At 40.0% G+C, this 22,337-nt stretch overlaps 1 protein-coding gene across 6 annotated transcripts in view; it reads left to right on the plus strand.

Annotated features, from left to right (window-relative positions):
• The window catches only part of samd11 (sterile alpha motif domain containing 11), a 70,738-nt gene that overhangs the window by 10,846 nt on the left and 37,555 nt on the right, over positions 1–22,337 (plus strand). For all 6 annotated transcript variants that reach the window (XM_010875560.3, XM_010875562.4, XM_010875561.3 and 3 more), the window contains exons 3-4: positions 8,590–8,765; positions 21,778–21,887. In XM_010875560.3, coding sequence (XP_010873862.2) covers positions 8,590–8,765; positions 21,778–21,887 — 286 coding nt within the window. The remainder of the gene's footprint in view (positions 1–8,589; positions 8,766–21,777; positions 21,888–22,337) is intronic.

A 22,337-nucleotide genomic window follows, 5' to 3' on the forward strand; every position in this document is an offset into this window, starting at 1 on the left:
TATCTCAAACTCAAATTGGAATGCTTTTATTGATTGATTCATGAATGGGTTTCATGAGGGACTTTATTATTTGGATCCCATAATAAAAAGGAATAAACATATGCAAACACAAAGCCCATCCACTTTTTGTTTTGCTCTTTCTTTTACTGGACCTCTGTGAGTGTTCCCTCCTCCTTTCTGTCTCTCTCACTCTCTCCATCTCTTCCCCTGTCGTCTCCTGCCTCCCCCTCCGCTAATGCTTGCTCCTTGTTGGCCCGCCATCCCGCCTCCGCACACACACAGACACACATAGACACACAGAGACACACATAGACACACAGACGCACAGCCACACAAACACACACACAGAGACACACAGGCACACACATAGACACACAGCCACACACACACACGCTGAGAGGTAACGGCAGACAGGCGCGTGACTCATTAGGCATTTGTCCCCCAGGGAGAACGCTGGGGGGGCGCGTGTGAGAGGGAGCACCGCAGCTGCAGGAATGTCACGGGTGGCTACCGCTGTGTGTGTGTGTTTGTGTGTCTACTTGTGTGTGTGTCTGTGTGTGTGTGTGTGTCTGTGTGTGTGTGTCTGTGTGTGTGTGTGTGTGTGTACACGTGCACGCTGTTTTGAGCCAGCGGCAGGGTACAGCACCTTTCAGGAAATAAGGCAGGCAGAAATATAACGTACTTGCCTTTTCCACAGAGGCTTTATTTAAGGTCTGAAATAAGCTTAGTGAAGTAAGGCTTCTTTAATAATACAGCTGACTTTAACGAAACAATATTAGTATTTACTAGCATTGTTTGGCATTAAACTGATAAAATGACAACCCTAGCAACAACAAGCTTTAAAGCGGGCTTTAGAACACTTCTTCTCTCCTCTTGTGATTGTGTAGAAGCCGTGGTACATGCTGTACTAAATATACTGGTGTCCGTGTGTGGTACGGCAGTGGACAGCCGACGCCAGCCTGCTGTTAAACGCACACTTTGGTCAGATAAGTGGTTTAAGTGAAATGCAAGCTCTTTTTGGTACGTGTTCCAGCCACAGAGCTTGTATAGTATTATAGCATAGTACTGCTACGATGTTGAGGTCAAAACCTGTGTCTGTCTGTGTGTCATGGTGTGCAATGTGAAATACAGATATATTTCTTGGACCTGAGCCGTCAGACAGATTGTGTAGGAGGGGATATTCGTAGAGGTGCTTTTAGACGTTTATAAGAAGCGTTTTTTTCCGTGGCTGACGGAGTGTTGACCACAGTCAGGTCGGCTTGAGTATGTGTGTTTGCTTGTGTTGTTTGTCTGTGTGTGTTTGTTTGCATATATGTTTATATATTCATGTGTTTAATGCTACTTCTAACATTGTTTATGTGTTTGTGTGTACAACTGTACGCACCTTTGTTTTAATACTCCTTGGTGGACTGCCAGGGTGTGTTTTGTTTCATGTTTTTGTTTTAGGGAGTCCTCCTCCGCGCTGCGGAAGTGTTGCCAGAAATGGTGGGAGCCCACCCCCAGTTCTGCGTCAGTGGTGCTAAAGAAAGGATAGGGGGTTTCCGGGAGTTGGGGGGGGGGGGGGGTTACGGGTGTGCTGGCGGCCTAGCTATGTCAGGGCCATGTGGGTGGTTGTCTACACATGAAGCCACACTGTGTAGTTCTTCCTACACTGTTGGAGGGATCACTAAAGATTAACTTCAAAATTACACGTTTGCCTGGTTCCCCAAATTGTTGGTATACTCCTTTAGAAATGGCCATTAGGGGCAATGTGGAAAGTGCATAGAGATGTATAGAGTGGGTAACTTGGAAAAAAATTGTTTTAACATTGCCATTGAAAGTGTACAACTTATACAATGTGATCTGCTGGGTAGGACTTTCAACTTCATGAGCTGATCTCCCCATATCACCCTGTTGATCATTAGCTGTTCCCCCTGCTAACCTGCTGGGTCATGTGATCAAGGCTCAAACCGGATATACGATAGAGATCCGCCAATGAATTATCCTGAAATGATCTACAGTACGTTTACATAGAGATGGCTTTAATGGCGGTGCCTATGCTGGAAAAACACACCATAATGGCACAGATACATCTCTTTTCATCACTCTGGAAGACAGCTATTACTGTCAAGTTTGCCGGTGATTGGTTAGGCAATGCGGATGGGGATAGTTAATTGGCTAATTTGCAGACTCCCATTTCCGAGGGTTCAATCTCATTGCTAGAATTTCCCAAAGCATTTGTTTGTCTATCTTTCCGTGGATACATTTTTTATTTATCTGCATGCATTTTGTAGCTAGCTTGTAACTAGCACTAGAAATTGCCAAAGATTACTAGCAGTAGCGCAATGACTGTCCATGCTATCATGCTAACTAAGGATCAGCAGTGGGTCACAAAGCTAACTCTAACTTCATTCATGCTGGAGGCAGAGACATACAAATAATATGTATGTAGATAAAGTGCGTAACTTTCAAAATCCCAAAGTAACTCTTTAACCTTTAAATAATCACTTGGAATATTTCCCTACCCCAAAGTTTAATGTTTTAATATTAGAATGCGTAACTAAACTTTAACTTCAACCCTATTCCAAACCATAACCCTTAACTAATGAACTTAATCCCTAAACCTAAACAGTAGACCAGGTTTGTTTCTGTTTTGTTTTCACAGAGTTAAGGTAACAATGAACCTAGTCACCAAAAGAGTTTTACCCCACCCTGTCATAACGTCTGATTTAAAAGTGAATTTGAACGTCTAAATCTGATGTTCATTCATGTAACTTGTTGAGCCTTTTCTTGGGGACCAGTACACAAATGTTTGCTTCGTAAAACCCTTTCTTCTCAAGCAGGGGAATTTTTCAGGAACAGGTTTTGCGTGTGCACCTGTATCCACTTCCATACTCACTTGCATGTTTATATTCAAGCTTATGAGTGTGAGAGAGAGCGATGTAGAGAGAGATAGGATACTGAACACTTTTAGTCCAAGTTGTTAAGTCAGAGGGAGTACAGTGGAAGTATCAGAACAGTCCTTTCGCTGTCCTCACACAGTTGAGAGGAACTTCTACAAAGCTTGTGCTCTCCACTGATCCGCCTGTGGAAAGGAAAAACCCTCTTTTGGAAAAACAAAAAAAGATAGAGACTGGATGTGGCCCTGCTCATCCTGAGGGATGTTTTCATCTTTTTCCTCTCTTCACCCCCTCCCTTGTTTTAATGTCTGCCACTTGAGATCCTCCAGAGGGTCTGCACCTGTTTGCCTCCTGGCTAGGCGCCCCTGCACCCCCTCCCCCCCCTTCCCTGCCTGCCACTCATGTCGACGCCCCTCGTGGGTTTGCGTGTGGTGGAAGGGATAGCTGGAGGGTGTGGAGGCGCCTGGGAGAGCAGAGTGGAGATGTAGTCACTGAGGGAGCAAAATGGAGAGAGGAAAACGATAGACAGAGAGAAAGAAATCGAAGGAGTAAGAGAAAGATGGAGAGAGTTTTAAAGCTAGGTTCATTCTGCTGGACAGGTTCTCTCTCTGTGTTGGGGTTGGATACATTACAGATTAACCAAACCCCTATATGACATTGTTCAAGCCATAAGGCATAATAGGGTGGGATAGTGTTTTTTTTAGGCACAATGCATCGAAGAGTGCCTTGATACAGCACTTAGCTGTGGTATATTGGAAATATACCACAGACCCCAGAAATGCTTTAGTTCTATTACAATCCTGTTTCCAAAAAAGTTAGGAAGCTGCATTAAATGCAAATAAAAACAGAATGCAATGATGTGTATGTCATTTATCCCTATATTTAATAAACAATTTGAACAAAAAATAGTACATATCAAATGTTGAAACAGAGACATTTCATTGTTTTTGTAAAAATACATGCCCATTTTTTATTTGATGCCAGCAACATGTTTCAAAAAGTTGGGACAGGGGCATGTTCAGCATTGTAGCATCACCCCTTCTTTTAACAATACTCTGTAAGCGTTTTGGAACTGAGGAGACCAATTGCTGTAGTTTTGAAGCTGAAATGTATTCCCATTCTTGCTTAATATAGGATTTCAGCTGCTCAACAGTTCGAGGTCTCTGTTGTATTTTCCGTTGCATAATGCAGCAAATGTTTTCAATGGGTTACAGGTCTAGTGACAGGTCTAGACTGCAGCCAGGCCAGTTTAGCACCCAGACATTTACTACAGAGCCATGTTGTTGTGATATGTGCAGAATGTGGTTTGGCATTGTCTTGTTGAAATAAGCAAGGCCTTCTCTGAAAAAGATGTTATCTGGATGGCAGCATATGTTGCTCCAAAACCTGTAAATATTGTTCAGCATTAATGGTGTCTTCACAGTTGTGCAAGTCACCCATGCCATGTGCACTAATGCACCCCCATACCATCAACAATGCTGGCTTTGTAACTGTGCCCTGATAAGAAGCCGGATGGTCAGTCTTTTCTTTAGTCTGGAAGATGCGGCATCCATGATTCCCAAAAACATTTTCACATTTTGAATTGTCAGACCACAGGACTGTTTTCCACTTTGCCTCAGTCCATCTTAATGTGCTCTGGGCCCAGAGAAGGCAGCGCCAGTTCTAGATCTTATTTCTATATGGTTTCTTCTTTGCATGGTAGAGTTTTAACTTGCATTTGTGGATGCAGCGACGTACTGTCTTCACAGACAATGGTTTCGGAAGTGTTCCTGAGCCCATGCTGTGATTTCCACGAAAGAATCGTGAGGATCACGACCATCCTATATTGGTTTTTGGCCTTGTCTCTTGGATACATAGATTTGTCTGGATTCTCTGAATCTTTGAATGATATTATGTACCATAGATGATGAGATCAACAAGCTCTTCGCAATTTTACATTGAGAAACATTATTCTTAAATAGTTGCACTATTTGCCCACGGAATATTTTACAGATTGGTGAACCCCTCCCCATCCTAATTTCTGACCTGCCCATCCTGTCTGGAATGATCTTTTAATACCCAATCATGTTACTAACCGGTTGCCAATTGACCTAATTAGTTGTGTGAAGTTCCACTAGGTTTAGTTGTTTAGCATTACACAACTTTTCACTTTTGCTGCCTCTGTCCCAAATGTTTTGAACGTGTTGTTGGCATCAAATTCAAAGTGGGCACACATTTTTCAAGAAACAATAAATGTCTCAGTTTTATAATTTGAAATGTTATCTTTGTACTATTTAAATAATTTGCACATCATTGCATTCTGTTTTTCTTTACATTTTATGAAGCGTCCCAACTTGTATAAACTTGGCCTTGGTATAAAAATTGTATACCATGAGAATTACATGACATCACTTTTTACTGCTCTAAATGCATTGGTAAACGGTTTATAAGAACAATAATGCACCTAGTGGGTTTGTGATATATTGCCAATATACCACGGCTAAGAGCTGTGTCCACACAATGCATTGTGCCTAAGAACAGCACTTAACCATTGTATATTGGCAATATACCACACCCCTTTGTTCCTTATTGCTTACATATACTAGGACTTCCAGCCAATCAAGAATTTAAGATTTGAACGACGCACTTTGTAAAGTGAAATTTACAGAAATTATTCATTGGAAATTTGAGGTATATGTATGGACAGGTCAGCGAGCTGGCCAATTAACATTGTGGAAGATGATGGCCTGAGGGATATCATTCAGTTGGCATGGAACAATTCAACATGAGTTACCTTCGAGAGCCACCATCATTACAAGGGTACATGAGATGTACAAAAATGAGAGGACAAAAAAAGTAGAGGAGTTGGAAAACACACCTTTCATTGGAAACCACGGGCACATCAATAAGTTACTGCTGCACTACATCTCTGACAATTAGAAACTGCATTCACAGTCTCAGTCTCATCATGAAACAGGAGAAGGAGAAAGGTACTATGCTGAAACGTTCAATTAAACGTTTCATGGAAAAGCAGTGAAACATTGAACATTAATTTTGTGTGTGTGTGAAAGGTAGAGTGCAAGTGTGCTCAAACTTAAGAAACATTGTTCAGAGGCAATAGGCCTACATTAACCTTGGAATGCATGTCCATTACCTACTATACCTTGTTAAAAGTTGATTTGAGGATTATTTGTATATGTTTGAGTAAATCAGTTGTATTGTGACAAGGTAGGCTGGGTGAACAGAATACTATCATTGTGTCTTTACTGTAGTAGTCCATATTATGGCAAGAACATCTCAAATGAGAAAAGAGACAAGACTGTCCATCATTACGTCAAGACATGAAGGCCAGTGAATCCAGAAAATCTCAAGAACTCTGAAAGTTTCTTCAAGTGCAGTTGGAAAAAACATCAAGAGCTATGATGAAACTCTCATTAAGACATGACAGGAATAGAGGAGTTACCTCTGCTGCAGAGGATAAGTTCATTAGATTAACCAGCCTCAGAAATTGGCAATTAACTGCACATCAGATTGCAGCCGAAATAAATGCTTCACAGACAAGTGACAGACACATCAACATCAGCTGTTCAGAGGTGACTGCGTGTATCAGGCCTTCATGCATGAATTGCTGCAAAGAATAAGAAGAATAAGAAGAAGAGACTTGCTTGGGCCAAGACGTGAGAAATTGACATTTGACTGGTAGAATTCTGTCCTTTGGTCTAATGACTCAAAATGTAAGATTTTTGATTCAAACCACCATGACTTTGTGAAAGGCAAAGTGGGTGAACAGCTTATCTCTGCACATGTGGTTCCCACCAGGAAGGATGGAGGAGGAGGTGTGATGGTGTGGGGGTGCTTTGCTGGTGACACTTAAGTTATTTAGAATTCAAGGCGCACTCAACAATAATAGCTACTACTGCATTCTGCAGCGATACAACATTCCATCTGGTTTCCGCTGTGTAAAGCCTATTTGACCAAGAAGGAGAATGATGGAGTGCTGCATTAGATGACCTGACAATTAATCGACCTCAACACAATTGTGATGGTTTGGGATAAGTTGAAACACAGAGTGAAAAGCAGTGGACAAGTGGAAAGGTGCTCAGTATATGTGGGAACTCCTTTAAAACTGATGGAAAAGCATTCTATGTGACTACCTCATGAAGCTGGTTGAGAAAATCCCAAGTGTGCAAAGCTATCATCAAGGCAAAAGGGGGCTACATTGCCATGGTTTGGTTACTACATGATTTTATTTTGTGTTATTTCCCAGTTTTCATGTCTGCATAAGTATTCTACAATGTGGAAAATAGTAAAAATAAAGAAATAGCTTTGAATGAGTGGGTGTGTCAAAACTTTCAACTGGTACTGTACATGTACAATATTGTTGCCCATGAGCTAATTGACAGTTGTCTGTAGTACATATTTTATGTATGAAATTAGTTTCAATATTCTTTAGACATATTTGGTTAGGCCAAATTCTCATCGAATTCATGGATATAATGTTAGTGATCATGGCAATGACGTGAGAGACGGAGTACAATGCTTGAATTGTCCCTCGTTGAAATTGGGGAGGGTACTACTGATCTTTGACTTTGAATGATATTGATAATTTTTCCATCCATTCGTCACAGAAAATATCTCTGAGACTTTCCTGACCAATTTTTTTAAAACCTGGCTGACTGATGCTTTTAGCCACAAATCTTTTTCTTATTTATTATTTTATAGTTTGGCACATTTGGAACACGTGCTCTGGGATGTGTGTTTAACTAACCCATGCAGTATCAGACACCATAACTATGACTTTGACAAAACTTGGGTGAATAATGTGTCTAGCCAAGATCTGACAGAAATATTTTGATTGGCCCCCATAAATCCAACATAACTTTAGCCACATAGTAAACCTAGCTAACAATATATGTTGGCATTTGCATTGGACAGAATAAGAACGAGTGACTCATTTTTGTTCACAAAAAGCTGTGATAGTGTGTTGACAGTATATTCTTTATATCCCTACTTTTCTCCCATTCTCTCTGACTCACCTCCTTTTATTTCTCTCTCTTTCTTTGGCTTTCTCGCACTCTTTGTCTTACACCCATTCCCTCCCCCCATTTCTTGCTTGGTGCCCTCCCACTTTCTCTCCATAGAGCTGTGGTAATCTGCAGTGACCTCTTCAGGTCACATTAAAGGTCGCCCAGCTTCACTCCCTGAACCCCTTCGGGCCACACTCCTCTTTTCTTATCCTTTCTTTCCCTTTCACTCCACTCATTAGAGCTTTGTGGCCTAAAAGCACTGAACACACCAACCATAATCATATCCTTTCCTCTGTTTGCATGACTTCTTTATCACTCAGAACTCTGCCTGTGATTAACAATGGTTGTTTAGATGATTCACCTAATATGACTGCTGAGGTATAGGTTTTAAGTAACATAAATGTACTGTAGTGTATATTGTGCAAAGACCCACATCCATAGTTTGAAACAAAGTTGAACATTAATGTATGCTATTGATCCTGTGACAGCAGCAGTGTGTGATGGTGGAATATTATTTTCACTGCAATCATGTCAGCTGTTTTAAGCTGAGTGTTTCGAATGCTAACTTGGTATGCTAGATGTTAGCATATTTTGCGCATGCTTAGTGTGTTAGCACATGCATACCTTTAGCATGCTCGCGTCAAACTGTCGCTGGCATATGTAGAGACGTGTTTCTAAAAGCTTCCTCTTCCCTTTTGCTGTAGAACCGTGGGCGTTTGGCAGAGAAGCGCACCATCCCCCTGCCCCCCAATCGCGTGCCCAAGAGGGAGCTGGCCTCCGTCTTCAGCAGTGACGACAGCGAGGGTAGTGACCGTGCCAGCGGAGACCATGCCCACATCAAGCAGGAGGAGGAGCTGCATTACAGTATCATGAGAAAGAGGTAGGGCCTGGGAGCGACTTGTGTGTCTAAATAATGGTCAATATTAGGAACTTTTCCTATTCCCAACATGTCTCTTCATTGGGTTTAAATGGTGTAGATTGTTCAAGCTCCGACCTTACAGTAAATTAAGTACGTTCTGTGTGAATGTGGAACACATTCACGCTTTCTTTATTGTCTTCCTTGATTAGTGTACCCTTGCTTGACTATGCAATATTTTGGTCTAGCTGAAGAGGTGATATTTGTACTGTAAATTGTAACCGAGGGGCTGTATGGCAACCTAATATACATGTGGTTAGAGCTCAGGCTCGGTGCGTCACAGTGATGTAAGGGTTTAGACCCACAGTCCTTCTGAACTGGAACACCGTGTATGTGCCTCCTTATCCATCCTGCTATTTGGGCAAAAGCTAAAAATGTATTGTTGTCTGAGTGCATTAACTCTTGTTGCTTGCTCTTTGGGGTTTCAGGCTGGTTATCTGTAACTGCTGATGTGAAAAGGGTTGTAAACTGGTCCTGTGATTAATTGATTGATGGGTCTTGAAACAAGGGATATACATTTGCTGATTTGTTTACTTTAAATCTAACTTGGCCTTGGAACAAAGGCCGGCCATGCTAACAGTGATTCGATGCAAGTTCTTTGGTGCTCTGCAAGAATCTAATAATCTTTGATTTTGGGAAATCTGTCATTGTGCAAAAACACTTTTACTTACTGGTGGCTGGAGTAATTACATAACATATTGGGTAAAGGGTGTTTAGTCATTTCAGCACATTTGGCTTATCATGGCATACTGTAAGGCACTGAAAATGTAGATGGAGGAGCATGCATGTAAATGAATGTACACATGCATTCGCACACATGCACAAATGCTGACCCAGAGTTACACACCGCTGAAGGTTGTGGTGAGGTCACCAAATGAAGATTAACCCAATTAGTTCAAACAAAGATGTGGCTGCATTGGTCTGATGACATACTCCACTTTCGTGTGTGCTAGTCAAAAAGAATAGAAGGAATTAGGAATGAACATCACCCTAAATTCAGTTTTTTAATCTTGTCTAGGATTAGCTGATTTATATTGGCATATATAAACGATGCCTATTTGAATGTTTTTTAGAGTGTTTTTTGGTCAGTGTGTTTTTTCACATGCTGGCCTGGTTTGTGGATAAATAGGTTATGTGCAGTAATATGAATACGTTATGTGAAGATTGGTCATTTTTGTACTAATAGAAGAACTCCAAAATGGCAGAAAATCAAATATGGCGGACAATTCCTTGTGTGGATGGGGATACATGTACCAATTTACAGGACTCTAAGTCACATGGGGCGAGTGTGGTGAGCTTACAAGTTTGGCCACCTTAACGGTGTATTGGCAGGGCATTGCATGTGGGGGTGTGGCCCATGGTCTTATACTGTGATGCAACTTCTGGCCTTTTTTAGTAATACGCTAAAGAATATAGAACAATGAAGCACAGAAGTACTGTATAATAATAATCAACTGTAACAAATACAATAGTGTTACATCAGTTTCGCTCCTAAACCACTATTAATAATATTAAATATATACATTTAATTTCTTAGACAGTTTCTTGCGCTTCTGTTTGTGCGGTATATCTATGTAAAATGAAAAGCTGGATATAGCATACCCATTTTCTAAAGGTACATTTTCAGGCATTTACTCTTTGATTTGAAAAGATGTTGTGTCTGTTATTATTGCCGGGAGATGTATGATTCACAAATGTCATGGTTTTGTATTGTTTTTTGTTAGCCATGCTTACTAGAAAGGCTACTTTGACTGTGTGAAACATGTTTTAATGCATTAAAATCAGCTTGTGCTATTTGTTTTAGGGGAGGTGGTTGTTGTTTCTGCTGTCTTGGGACTGGTGTGTGACAGAGGACATCAGAGCAACTGTAAAGCTTTAAAAGGATCCACTAACCTCATTAAAGAGCCTTCTTCCCCCCTGACACTTGCACTGCTTGCGTGTTAAGATGATAATGAATTTAAAGAACACTTATGACTAATACTGTATGTCAGGCTTTTACCCTTTAAAAGGCGGCGGACTTGCTGGAGCCACAGCTCCGGTCTGTCCAGGGCATTTGTCTCGGCTGTACTTTACCCCAAATGCAATGTGTCTGAGCAAAAGGGATAATGGGATGTCCAATCAGTGAAATCTGATTTATATTGACCACAGTCCCTTTAAGTGAGTCCTAGAGGGGTCTTAACCAATTGGATTTGGTCAATGAATGGTGAAAAATACAGGATGCTGGATATACATGAATGTGTCTATACTCAACACGTCATCAGGATATACATGAATGTGTCTATACTCAACACGTCATCAGGATATACATGAATGTGTCTATACTCAACACGTTTTCAGGATATACATGAATGTGTCTTGACTCAACACGTCCTCAGGATATACATGAATGTGTCTATACTCAACACGTCATCTGGCTACACATGAATGTGTCTATACTCAACACGTCATGCTGGATATACGTGGATGTGTCTATACTCAACACGTCATGCTGGATATACATGAATGCCTCTATACTCAACACGTCATCAGGATATACATGAATGTGTATATACTCAACACGTCATCAGGATATACATGAATGTGTCTACTCAACACGTTATCAGGATATACATGAATGTGTCTAGACTCAACACATCATCAGGATATACATGAATGTGTCTAGACTCAACACGTCATCATGATATACATGAAAGTGTGTATACTCAACACATTATCAGGATATACATGCATGTGTCTATACTCAACACGTCATCAGGATATACATGCATGTGTCTATACTCAACACGTCATCAGGATATACATGAATGTGTCTATACTCAACACGTTATCAGGATATACATGCATGTGTCTATACTCAACACATTATCAGGATATACATGAATGTGTCTAGACTCAACACGTTATCTGGATATACATGAATGTGTCTAGACTCAACACGTCATCAGGATATACATGAATGTGTCTATACTCAACACGTCATCTGGATATACATGAATGTGTCTATACTCAACACGTCATGCTGGATATACATGAATGTGTCTATACTCAACACGTCATCAGTATATACATGAATGTATCTATACTCAACACATCATGCTGGATATACATGAATGCATCTATACTCAACACGTCATCAGGATATACATGAATGTGTCTATACTCAACACGTCATCAGGATATACATGAATGTGTCTATACTCAACACGTCATGCTGGATATACATGAATGCGTCTATACTCAACACGTCATCAGGATATACATGAATGTGTCTATACTCAACACATTATCAGGATATATATGAAAGTGTCTATACTCAACACATCATCAGGATATACATGAAAGTGTATATACTCAAAACGTCATTCTGGATATACATGAATATGCCTATACTCAACACATCATGCTGGATATACATGAATGTGTCTATTATCAACATGTCATCAGGGTATACATGAAAGTGTATGTACTCAACATGTCATTCTGGATATACATGAGTGTGTCTATACTCAACACTTCATGCTGTATATACATGAAAGTGTCTATACTCAACACATCATGCTGGATATACATGAATGTGTCTATACTCAACACGTCATTCTGGATATATATGAATGTGTCTATACTCAACACGTCATTCTGAATATACATGAAAGTGTCTATACTCAACACATCATACTGGATATACATGAATGTGTCTATACTCAACACGTCATTCTGGATATATATGAATGTGTCTATACTCAACACGTCATTCTGGATATACATGAATGTGTCTATTCTCAACACGTCATCAGGATCCGTGCAAGCATTGTCACCATTGGTTACAATTCATAAGGCAATGGGTACTTTGGTTAAGCAATGACTATAATTTATCAGTTCCAAACATATTGTAAATGTTAAAACAGAAAATACATAGTAAAATAATGTGCATTTACAGAATACCAAATTATAATAAAATCACAATACATTACATCAAATATTCATATTTTGCCTCTATTTAACCATGTAAGCCAGTTGAGCCAATTCTCATTTTCAGTGATGATGTGGCCTGTGGCATGCAGTTTTAAGAGTTACTGAACAACACACAGAAACACATGAATACTGTAAAACAAAAAGTTGAATCCAAATTAATAAATAAACTCTGTCACTCTGTGATGCATTGTGACTGAACACCAATTAGCCATGCTATATTGGCCAAATACCACACCCCTTTGTGTCAGATTGCTTGGTAGATTTGGTAGATTTAAGTAATTCCCTTAACTGGTGCATGCTTAGTAAAGGGAGTGCAGTGTGGATTTTTTTAATTAAAGGATCTTTGAAATTGGATTCATTACAGAGCATATCTCTTATACACTGTTTTAGGTCCAGTTTGGGTTTGGATAGTGCAGTGGAGCAGATTCTTGCCGGATTATTATTGATGTGGTCAATACGTGTAGATGATTTTATTACAGTACTGTTTGTACATAGGTTTACTGGTATTTCTTATGGTTTAAAACTTTTTTGAATGGACACCTTGACAGCCAGTCAATATGACAGACATTACATATTAACAAAAAATATTTCTATTTTAAATTATGAAAGTGTTTGAACAGGGACAATTTATCCTATTATATGTCCACATTCTGACCGAGTGCTAACCTTGGACTGAACCAAAGATAGAAATATTACCTATTTGTAGTATAACTTCTGTTCATTTGCCCTGCATAATTGAAAAAATATTGAACTGGGTAAAATTACTAAGAACCACCTTTTATTTTCAGCAAAGACCTGGGGAACATTTTACGTGGAAGGAGGAGCAATTGAGGTTAAAGGGATAGTTCGTCCAAAGATCATATTTAAGTCTACTCACCAAAAGAGAATCCTGAAGACGCATAGAGTCATTTTTTCAAATAATCCATTAATCAGCTCTGTCCCAGTCTGTAATTATTATAATGCATTATAAGCATCGTCCAAATTTATGAATAGAACGGTTCGTCCCACTATCGCAAAGCTGCATTACAAGCTGAAAACTACTCAAAACTACATTCAATAATCTGTCGCGGCAGCATCGATTTTATAAACTGTGCACTGACGAAACAGGCGGAGGAATTGGCTGATTTCAAACTGGCACTAGCAAAATACTTCCTATGAATTATATAAGAATTTCTGAGTTCGGATAGTACTTTGGAGCAGTACCAAAATATGAATTGTGGACGAGCTATCCCTTAATATAGCTTTCAGCTTGGGATTGGGGGATTTGAACTAGTGACTTTTCAGACACCAGTAAGATGTCTTAGTTACTAGGCCACATTACAACCCTAACATAACAGACCGTGAAATGATTACCCAGAATGTCAGTCATTTCAGTGTACATTTCAGACAGGATACATTTTCCTCACCAACTCATGTAATCAGTTTTGTTGTCCAATAAATTAGACGTTAAGATGTTTGCTTTTTATTCTACATGCCCTGGCAATAACCGGCTAATAACTTGAGATTGGCTCCCAAATGTATATTGTCTGTTAGTTGAAGAAGTGATCATAATTACTATTGCAGCAATCCACACTGGACATTTGAAATGCCCCTAGCCTGCTGATTTGAGATGCATTTTTGGACTATGGACAACAATGTGATCTGGTCACTTCCTCATTAGCTCAATTAGAAAGTTGTAATGCTGCTTTGCAATCTGTTAACAGCAAGGGTTTCACTGTTCAAGGTATTGTTTTACTGACACATTTAGCAAACTTAAATTCATTGGAACAAACGTAGGCAATGAACATTCACTTTATTTGAAGCGTTAATTTTAAATCTGTTAGTTTATTGCTGCTCACAGCACCTGTCAAACTTTGACATTTTGCTCAAGGATGTCGATAAGGTTGGGACTGTTGTTATTAGGGGATCTTGGAGTTAGCTGAAGAACAGTTTATTTTTGGGGGCTTGGAGTTATTATGCACTGGCTAAGTAAAAAATAATCAGCATGGCCAATTCGGACAATCGATCTCTTTCCCTGACACTTCCATGCAATGTGTGGATAGCCAGGAGAGTGAGGATGAAGTTAAAATGTCAGAGGAGTGGTGGCCGCTCAGTCCATCAAATCAGCAGGTTTTGTGGGAGTGACCATTTTCCACAAAGAGTCTGATATGCACTACTGGCTCACAGAATGGCCTGCACCCACTCAATAAGATTACCCATCCTGCGAGCAAGTGGGAAAAAATATTTTATTACTGGGCTGATAACCCAGTAACACCCTCTCCATGGCGCTGTAAAGGTCCAGGGCCCATTGGTTGCAACTCCCTCCTATAATAGGGCTTTAGTGGAAGAAAGTGATTATTCAATCTTTACTCTTGCTATAATGTACTGATTTGCCAGTAAAAATGTGTTCATTGGAAATTAGAAATGTAACAATATCCATTAGTTTCTCACATAGGTGACCAAACCATAATCCTAGCTTGCTATTTTCATTGCGAATTAAATCTTAGGCAATATGCTGGCTGCATTGTTGGTTGAATGCAAATCTGACAATATTACACCCAAAAAGAATGCGTCCTTCAGCCAATAAACATTATGGAATCCAAATCATACAGTGTGTATTTGGAAATAATGCAAAAAACCTGTCCAGAAAGTTGTATTTAACAATTCCAAGGCATAGGTTATTGTTCTACTATTTCATTCTTATGCTGATGGAGAAATATAACCGATTCAAAATAAAAAATTACATTGCTTTATTGCAAGAGTCAGATATTACATTTTTAACATTTAGTGGCTTGCAAGTTTATTGGGACAATGGCTTAGGGACATTCATGGAATTAATCACACCGGCCAAATGTTGTACAAGTGTATGCTTAGATATAATGTCTTATATTACCAAACGGACAAAACAAAGCCTTCCTAAGTGTTGTTTTAGTTGGATGTTGTGTAGATAACACGGCTTTGATTCCAAAGTGCTGATGGAGAGTCTGGGTAATTACCGAGCAACCACCACGGATTATATAAGTTCCACCTGCTGACATTGGGCTTTTAGGTAGCACCCTCGGGAGAAAAGAAAGGCCATGCAAATCATATGTTCATTACTACAGAGAAGTCATAAAGTTGTGGAATTTATGTTGTGCTTCATTTACATGCACACTTCCTATTTCAAAAGGAAATTGTTTTCCATAGTTGTTATTGAAGGAAAACAGGCAGTATTATTTGTGTAGTATAACGGTGTAAGTAGATTACATGTGGGAAATGGGAGGAGGGATGTTGTCACACGGGTTGTGGTAGGCCCTTCCACCAAGGGACAAAGAGAGAGAGGTAAACTGTGCAAATTAGCCATACCTATTTCCACTGGACATACAACTTCATCAAGCAGACGGACCCTAAACATAGTTTCCACAGATGCAGGAACTAGTTGCTGCAGGGTGTCTAGCCCCACTTTGGGTAACATAGCTAACTTATACTGTATGTTCAAGGTGCTAGGGAATTAATCCAGAGGGGGGCTAGCAACACAATACCCAACGGGGCTCTATCAGTGTTGGTATGTACTTGCGTAGTATTTATTATCTGCCTGAATTGGCATGTCTCTACTGTCTGTAGAAGTAGAAAATGTTATAATTGTCGGTATGTTAAACATGTCGTTATCAACAATACTCTGGGAAATGAATTTATTTGATTCAACAAGTGATTTTCACTAGGGAAAAACCGCAGCTAAGATTGATTGTGGTCTACTGTGAAGGTTTAAACCAATAAGACATATATGATGTGTGTTTTCTGTTGTGTAGTACATGAATGCCGACATAGGTATGAGCGCTATACTCATTTAGTGCATTGTCTCAGAATTGCCCAGAGTTTTACCAAACATATAGTTTGGCTTGTGTCTCTTCCATTTCATATGTATAGACATTTGCTTGTAAAACAATAGTTCTAATCACACTATGATACTAGTAGTGTATTTTGGATGTTGACATTGTGTCATCTTAGATATACTATGCCTGTGGTTAATAAATGGATAGAAGCCTTTCACTTACAAGCTCTCTTCTGGTGTTCTTGGTGAGAACAGGGTGCTGTTCAAAAACGTGGATTGATCATGTACCATGGGAAACCTGCCTTTGGGACTTTTTAGATAGTCTTGTTCTCCATTGAATCTCATGCTCATTTGATTCATACATGTACTTACTTAAACATAATATTGCTTCTGCAGAGAGAAACAAGACAATACATCCAATGCAATGAAACAGTTAGATAATGGATAATAAAAAACCCAATAACTGAGATTACATAGGACGTTTGGGAGAGTATTTGGATGGATACATGGCTAGTAACACTGTCATCACACTTTTCCAATAAACATTGAAATTGGATTCAGACGCCATTTTCTTTGTCCGTCTAGCCAAGGTAGAGCACCATACCAAGACTCAACATGGCAGAATTATCTTTTATATCATTGTTCTTTTCTCTCTGTAGCCTTATCGACCCCACATCGGCTTTTGCGAGGAAGGAACAACAGGGAAAGCCCAAGAGATATCCTGGCTAGTTCTTATTTATTTATTTATCTATTTCTGTATTTATTCATGACTCCCTCTACTTGCTCGACCCTAGTTGCAGGCTGTCTTTCCATCCAAATGTGAGCGGCATACAAACACAAATACGCCTCAAAAAACATACGATTTGCGGAAATCCATTTCCTCACTTCAAGCCTGTCTCTTTCCAATTGTTTTTCCTTGTAATAAACAGTCTTACATAGTTGCAGATACTGAAGACTATTCAGCGGTTATGGTCTCATTCTGTGGCCCTCAGCAACCAGCCATCTTTCCCACAAGGTCTAACAAGACTATGCTTGCCATAAGACACCTTTTAAATGTAACGCTACTCCTCCCAAAACTGTCCATTTTCCAACATGCACATACTATCTAGATGGAACATATACATTCCTCTATGTTGTGTGGCCCCGCTCTACCCACGCTTTACAAATAAAATACTGTGTACGAGCAGATGTAGTTGAATAAAGGCGACTCAGATTGAAACCCTGTCCTTTTTAATTGTCTGCGTTGGTATTAGCGTATATCACATGGTATTACATCAAAACAGAGTAATGGCAGGCTTGAGTGGATCACCTGCAGCTACAGGTTTGAGACGGCTGTGTGATCTGTTTGTTGTCTTGAGGTCGGGGGGGGGGGGTTTGCTGGAATAGCGTTCTACCTGCAGGCAGCAGCTGTTTCCAGGCAGGCTGTCTTCTTTCCCTCTCCCCACCTGTGTGACAACTCCTTGGGCCCACCAATGCAGCTGCCTGGTGCCTGGTGCCTGCTCATGCTATGACCTCACTGACACCTGGTCTCCTCTGAGCCAATGTCATGGGGTAATGTGGTGAAGTCACCCTCCAGTAAGGGGAGGAGCTTTGGGCACTTTCACCGCTCTGAGAAGTTGAATCATTTATTAGGCATGTCGCTCACTGAACTGCGTACTCTCTGAATGGGTCAAAGGAGGAGGAGGACATCGAAACAAAATGGTCACTTAACAGTTATTCTGTCGCTATATGCACGTAAAGGCAATTCCACTGCACGTAAAGGCAATTCTTAGATAAATAGTTTCACTGGCTGTTTCTCTAATAATTACGTACACAAAAACATGTAACAGTCTAACAAATAAATGTGAGTTTGGAGAAACTTTATGTTTGATATATATTTTGATCATATTTTAATTTGAATCAGAATGTATTTCAAACAACACGATAACACCATTCTCCACTTTGGCCACTTGGTGAAAAACTGTCAGTGTAGATGTTCCTGAATATTATGTACTTATGTCATTTTTGTCTCATTATGTGCTGTATGTTGTCAGAACCATTCGCAAACTTGGTGTTTTATATCTAACTGAGGTATGATAGTGATTCTACTTATAGATTATGCACATATAAGCAGCACCTTACACAGCCAGACCGAAATGGGAGGTTGAAAAATAATTGTTTATCTGCATAAATTCCAGAATGCATCTGTTAGTGTAAATATTCATAAAAAAAAGACAATCTAAGAATAATTCCTAATGGGAAAATCTCAAAACTCATTTTGTTATTGAGGTGAGGGCTCATGGTCATTGTTTGCAATGCTAATTTATTAACAGGACTGATCAGAACTATGTACAGGCTGTAGTCTTGTGTGTTAGACGGCAGTTCACTTGCTTAGTAGTCTAGGTTAAAAGTCAATGGCCTGCTTCATAGATATGATTACCAGTTTTCTAATGGAACATAGAGCGTATTGGACTGGACTCAATACATTACTTTGAGTGCGATAAGATTGCATTGCAAATAGGGTTATTTATTTAATTTAATTTTTTTATTAAAAAAGTCTAACAGGTTTCAAACAGCTAGTTTCAATGACAGAGCTGTACCAGCTGAAGTAGACCAGACCACATCACCTTCATCTTGGGCCCCAAAAATAGTATTTCTGATTTTCAATGTGATTAATATACTGTAGATATATATTATAAGTTTATATATATGTATCATATAGGTAGATATATATATATAGTTTACATATTGGGCATAAAATAAATGTTAACAAGGGTTTTGATATTCTCTGATTCTCAAATAGGAAGCACTCATGGTAGGCTTCCCTTTGCACGTTGCATTATAAGAGGTAGTATCCCAATATAATCCATGTCCAAGTTACCCAGCATTATAAGAGGTAGTATCCCAATATAATCCATGTCCAAGTTACCCTGCATTATAAGAGGTAGGATCCAAATGTAATCCATGTCCAAGTTACCCTGCATTAGGGCCTAGCTAATACAGCAGCATCTGGGTCACCGCGTCTGTTTGTCAGTCTGTCAGTCTGTCAGTCCTGTGTGCGTGACCAAATGGGGAGGGGGTCGTCAGTAGTGCAGGGATGAGCTGAGGATGAGATGATTGTGTCCGGCGTGCTGCCTAGGTGATAAGACAGCAGCTCATGCCATTCTAAGCTGTCACCGCCCCAGCCAACTCAAGAGGGAGAGTTGTGTCAGTCAGCTAGTTCTTAGCCCCCCCCCCCCCCCCCCCCCCCCCACACTCCTTCCCGTATCCATCCTGTATAACCCTGAGCACATATACTGACCTTGGCCACCTGTATGTGTGTGTGGGGGGGGGGTGGGGGGGCAGGGCAAGAAATATGTGCTAATTATCATCACTAACGATGCCCTTGCTCGTCACAGCTTAGCTCCACTACTCTGCCATGGGATAATAACCCTGTAGCCTCAGTGAGTAGCATTATCGCCGTTACTTTGACTGATAGAGTGCAGGTCAGGTCAGGGGGCTTAGTTGCTAGTGGTTATGTGATCTACATTTCAGATAAGTGTGGAACTCGTGATAATATTTTTGCATGGACCGGTCTGAATTAGTATGCAACTGTCTGACCTATGAAACTTAAGAAAATATACATCCTCAAGGAGTTTTTCATTCAATTGTGTTCAGCTAAGTTTTATTTGAATTTGGTCTCACCAACCGTCACCAACCGTCTGATGTCATGGTACAACAAAATTTGAATTTGATGCTAAGCAATGAGACAGGACTTGTTTGTGTTTTGAGAGTCATGAATCCCCACTGACTGATAAATGACTGGCAACCCGACGTGATTAGAATCAGAATATCATAATATATTCCCCCGCTCCTTTTCCACCGATTTGGGGAAACAGCTTGGAGCGTGCCAGCTTGGTATTGCAAAGCCAGAGACTATAATCACTGTGCAGTAAAAAGACAGAATCCAGCAGCCGCAGAACCGTGTGGCTTCCTCAGACTGGTGGCCAATCAGAACTGTCTTCAGCAACACCGTTAATTCAAGCCTCTCCACAGGCTCTTCCTGGTTATCAGGGACTGTCCTTGAACATATGGGGAACCTTCTGGATAGTTTTTCTTCTATGATAATGTTACTACTAGCATGCAAACTTTAAACTCATTCAGTTGAACTTGATTCTCCAAATGCAAGGAAAAAGCTATGAAATGTTATACTGTGTATCTGATTTATCTGTATCTTGTCATTTTCACGAATAATAAGAAACGTACATCACTCAGCCTATAATAAACCAAACATTGTTGACCGGTTTCTATAACATGCTATTCACCCGTGGCCACCCAGTGACAGAGAGATTTGTCTGGAAGAAATCTCAAATGCTAAGCACCTATTTTCCATCATTATGTCTTTTTAATGCGATCAGATCACTAATCAGATTGCTTGGAAGTACCTCCATGACAGTGTCCGTAGCTGCTGCTCCTGGGTTAGAGGGAGCTGCTGGGGTATTGGGCCGAGTGGGCTGAGCCGGAGAGAAGGCCTTTTCATTTCCTTTACATGACTATGGTTCAAAATTGGCAATTTGGCTAACCAGAGGTTTTTTTGAGTGTTTGCTGGGTGAGGCTTGCACGTTTTGGCCTGTTTCATTGGTTCCATTGCACCTGGATGCTCAGTCAAGCTAAAGATTTTAAGATATTAAGCCAGAGCCCTATATTATGAACCGGGTTTGAGTTAGTAAACTTTGGTCAACTCTGATTCAACTGGGGATAAGCTTTTAGCCAGGTTAATTTCTATGGCTTCAGATTCCTTAAACTAGCCTGATTTAGGGCAGGATAACTTGGCTAACTCCACTTAATTGAATGAAATGTCTAATCCACAAGTTAAGCACCTATCAAATCCCTTCCTCTTGCAAAGTTTGAGAAAGACGACTGTAGGACGATTATTTGTTCGTGAAATGTATGTATTAAAATAAAAATTACACATATAATGACACATATAATAACACATATAATAAGGCATTCGAAAGTTATCAATGCGTAACATTCAACCAATATCTTATTAATAGGAAAACAGGGCCGCGCATTGATAAGTAGGCTTCACTTAAACAAGCAAAATCTACCCTATGTGAAGCAAACTGAAGCTAGCTAGATTTAGAAACGATTTTTAGCTTTAGCTTTCTTTAGCATATTAATGTGCCATGTATGTCAGTGTCTGTTTCCAACCCTCTGACTACTTTCTTCTCCTGCTGTTTGTGTGGGTTTCAGTCGTGACAGTGACCTATCTACAATCATCTCCAACCTTCACCACACCAGACAGCACGGCATGCCCGACGGTCAGCCTGACACCGAACTCAGCACCAACACTGGGCACTCAGGTAGGATATCACCTAAGATGGATGTGTGTGTTTTTGTGCGTTTGTGTCTTTCTGTCTATATTTCTTTTACTTTCTGAATTTTGTTGGTCTTTTTTTTTGTCTCTTACCCCCTCTCTCTGTATTCCCGTAATTTGTAATGAGGTTACATATTTTTGGGGGATTAACGTGAGTAATTAATCACTATTACACATTAGTCTCGTCATTTGCTGTAATTTGTTTGATTGGGGAATTTACTGTAAGCTGATTAGTGATTCCTGAAGGTGGACCTCAAGTCGATTACTTGATGATCTTGTTTGCCTTTTCTATTGCACTCCAGGTTTTTTTCTTAATGCCCTGTTTAAATTAGCACTAAATAAATAGGTTTGTTTGCCATTAATCCTGTTTTATAAGCATAAAGGAACCGTGGTGTGTTTTAAGCTAAGAGCCTTCTGACAGCTTACACAGTTCACG

Source organism: Esox lucius, chromosome 12 (assembly GCF_011004845.1).
Source record: "Esox lucius isolate fEsoLuc1 chromosome 12, fEsoLuc1.pri, whole genome shotgun sequence".
Classification (NCBI taxonomy): Eukaryota; Metazoa; Chordata; class Actinopteri; order Esociformes; family Esocidae; genus Esox; species Esox lucius.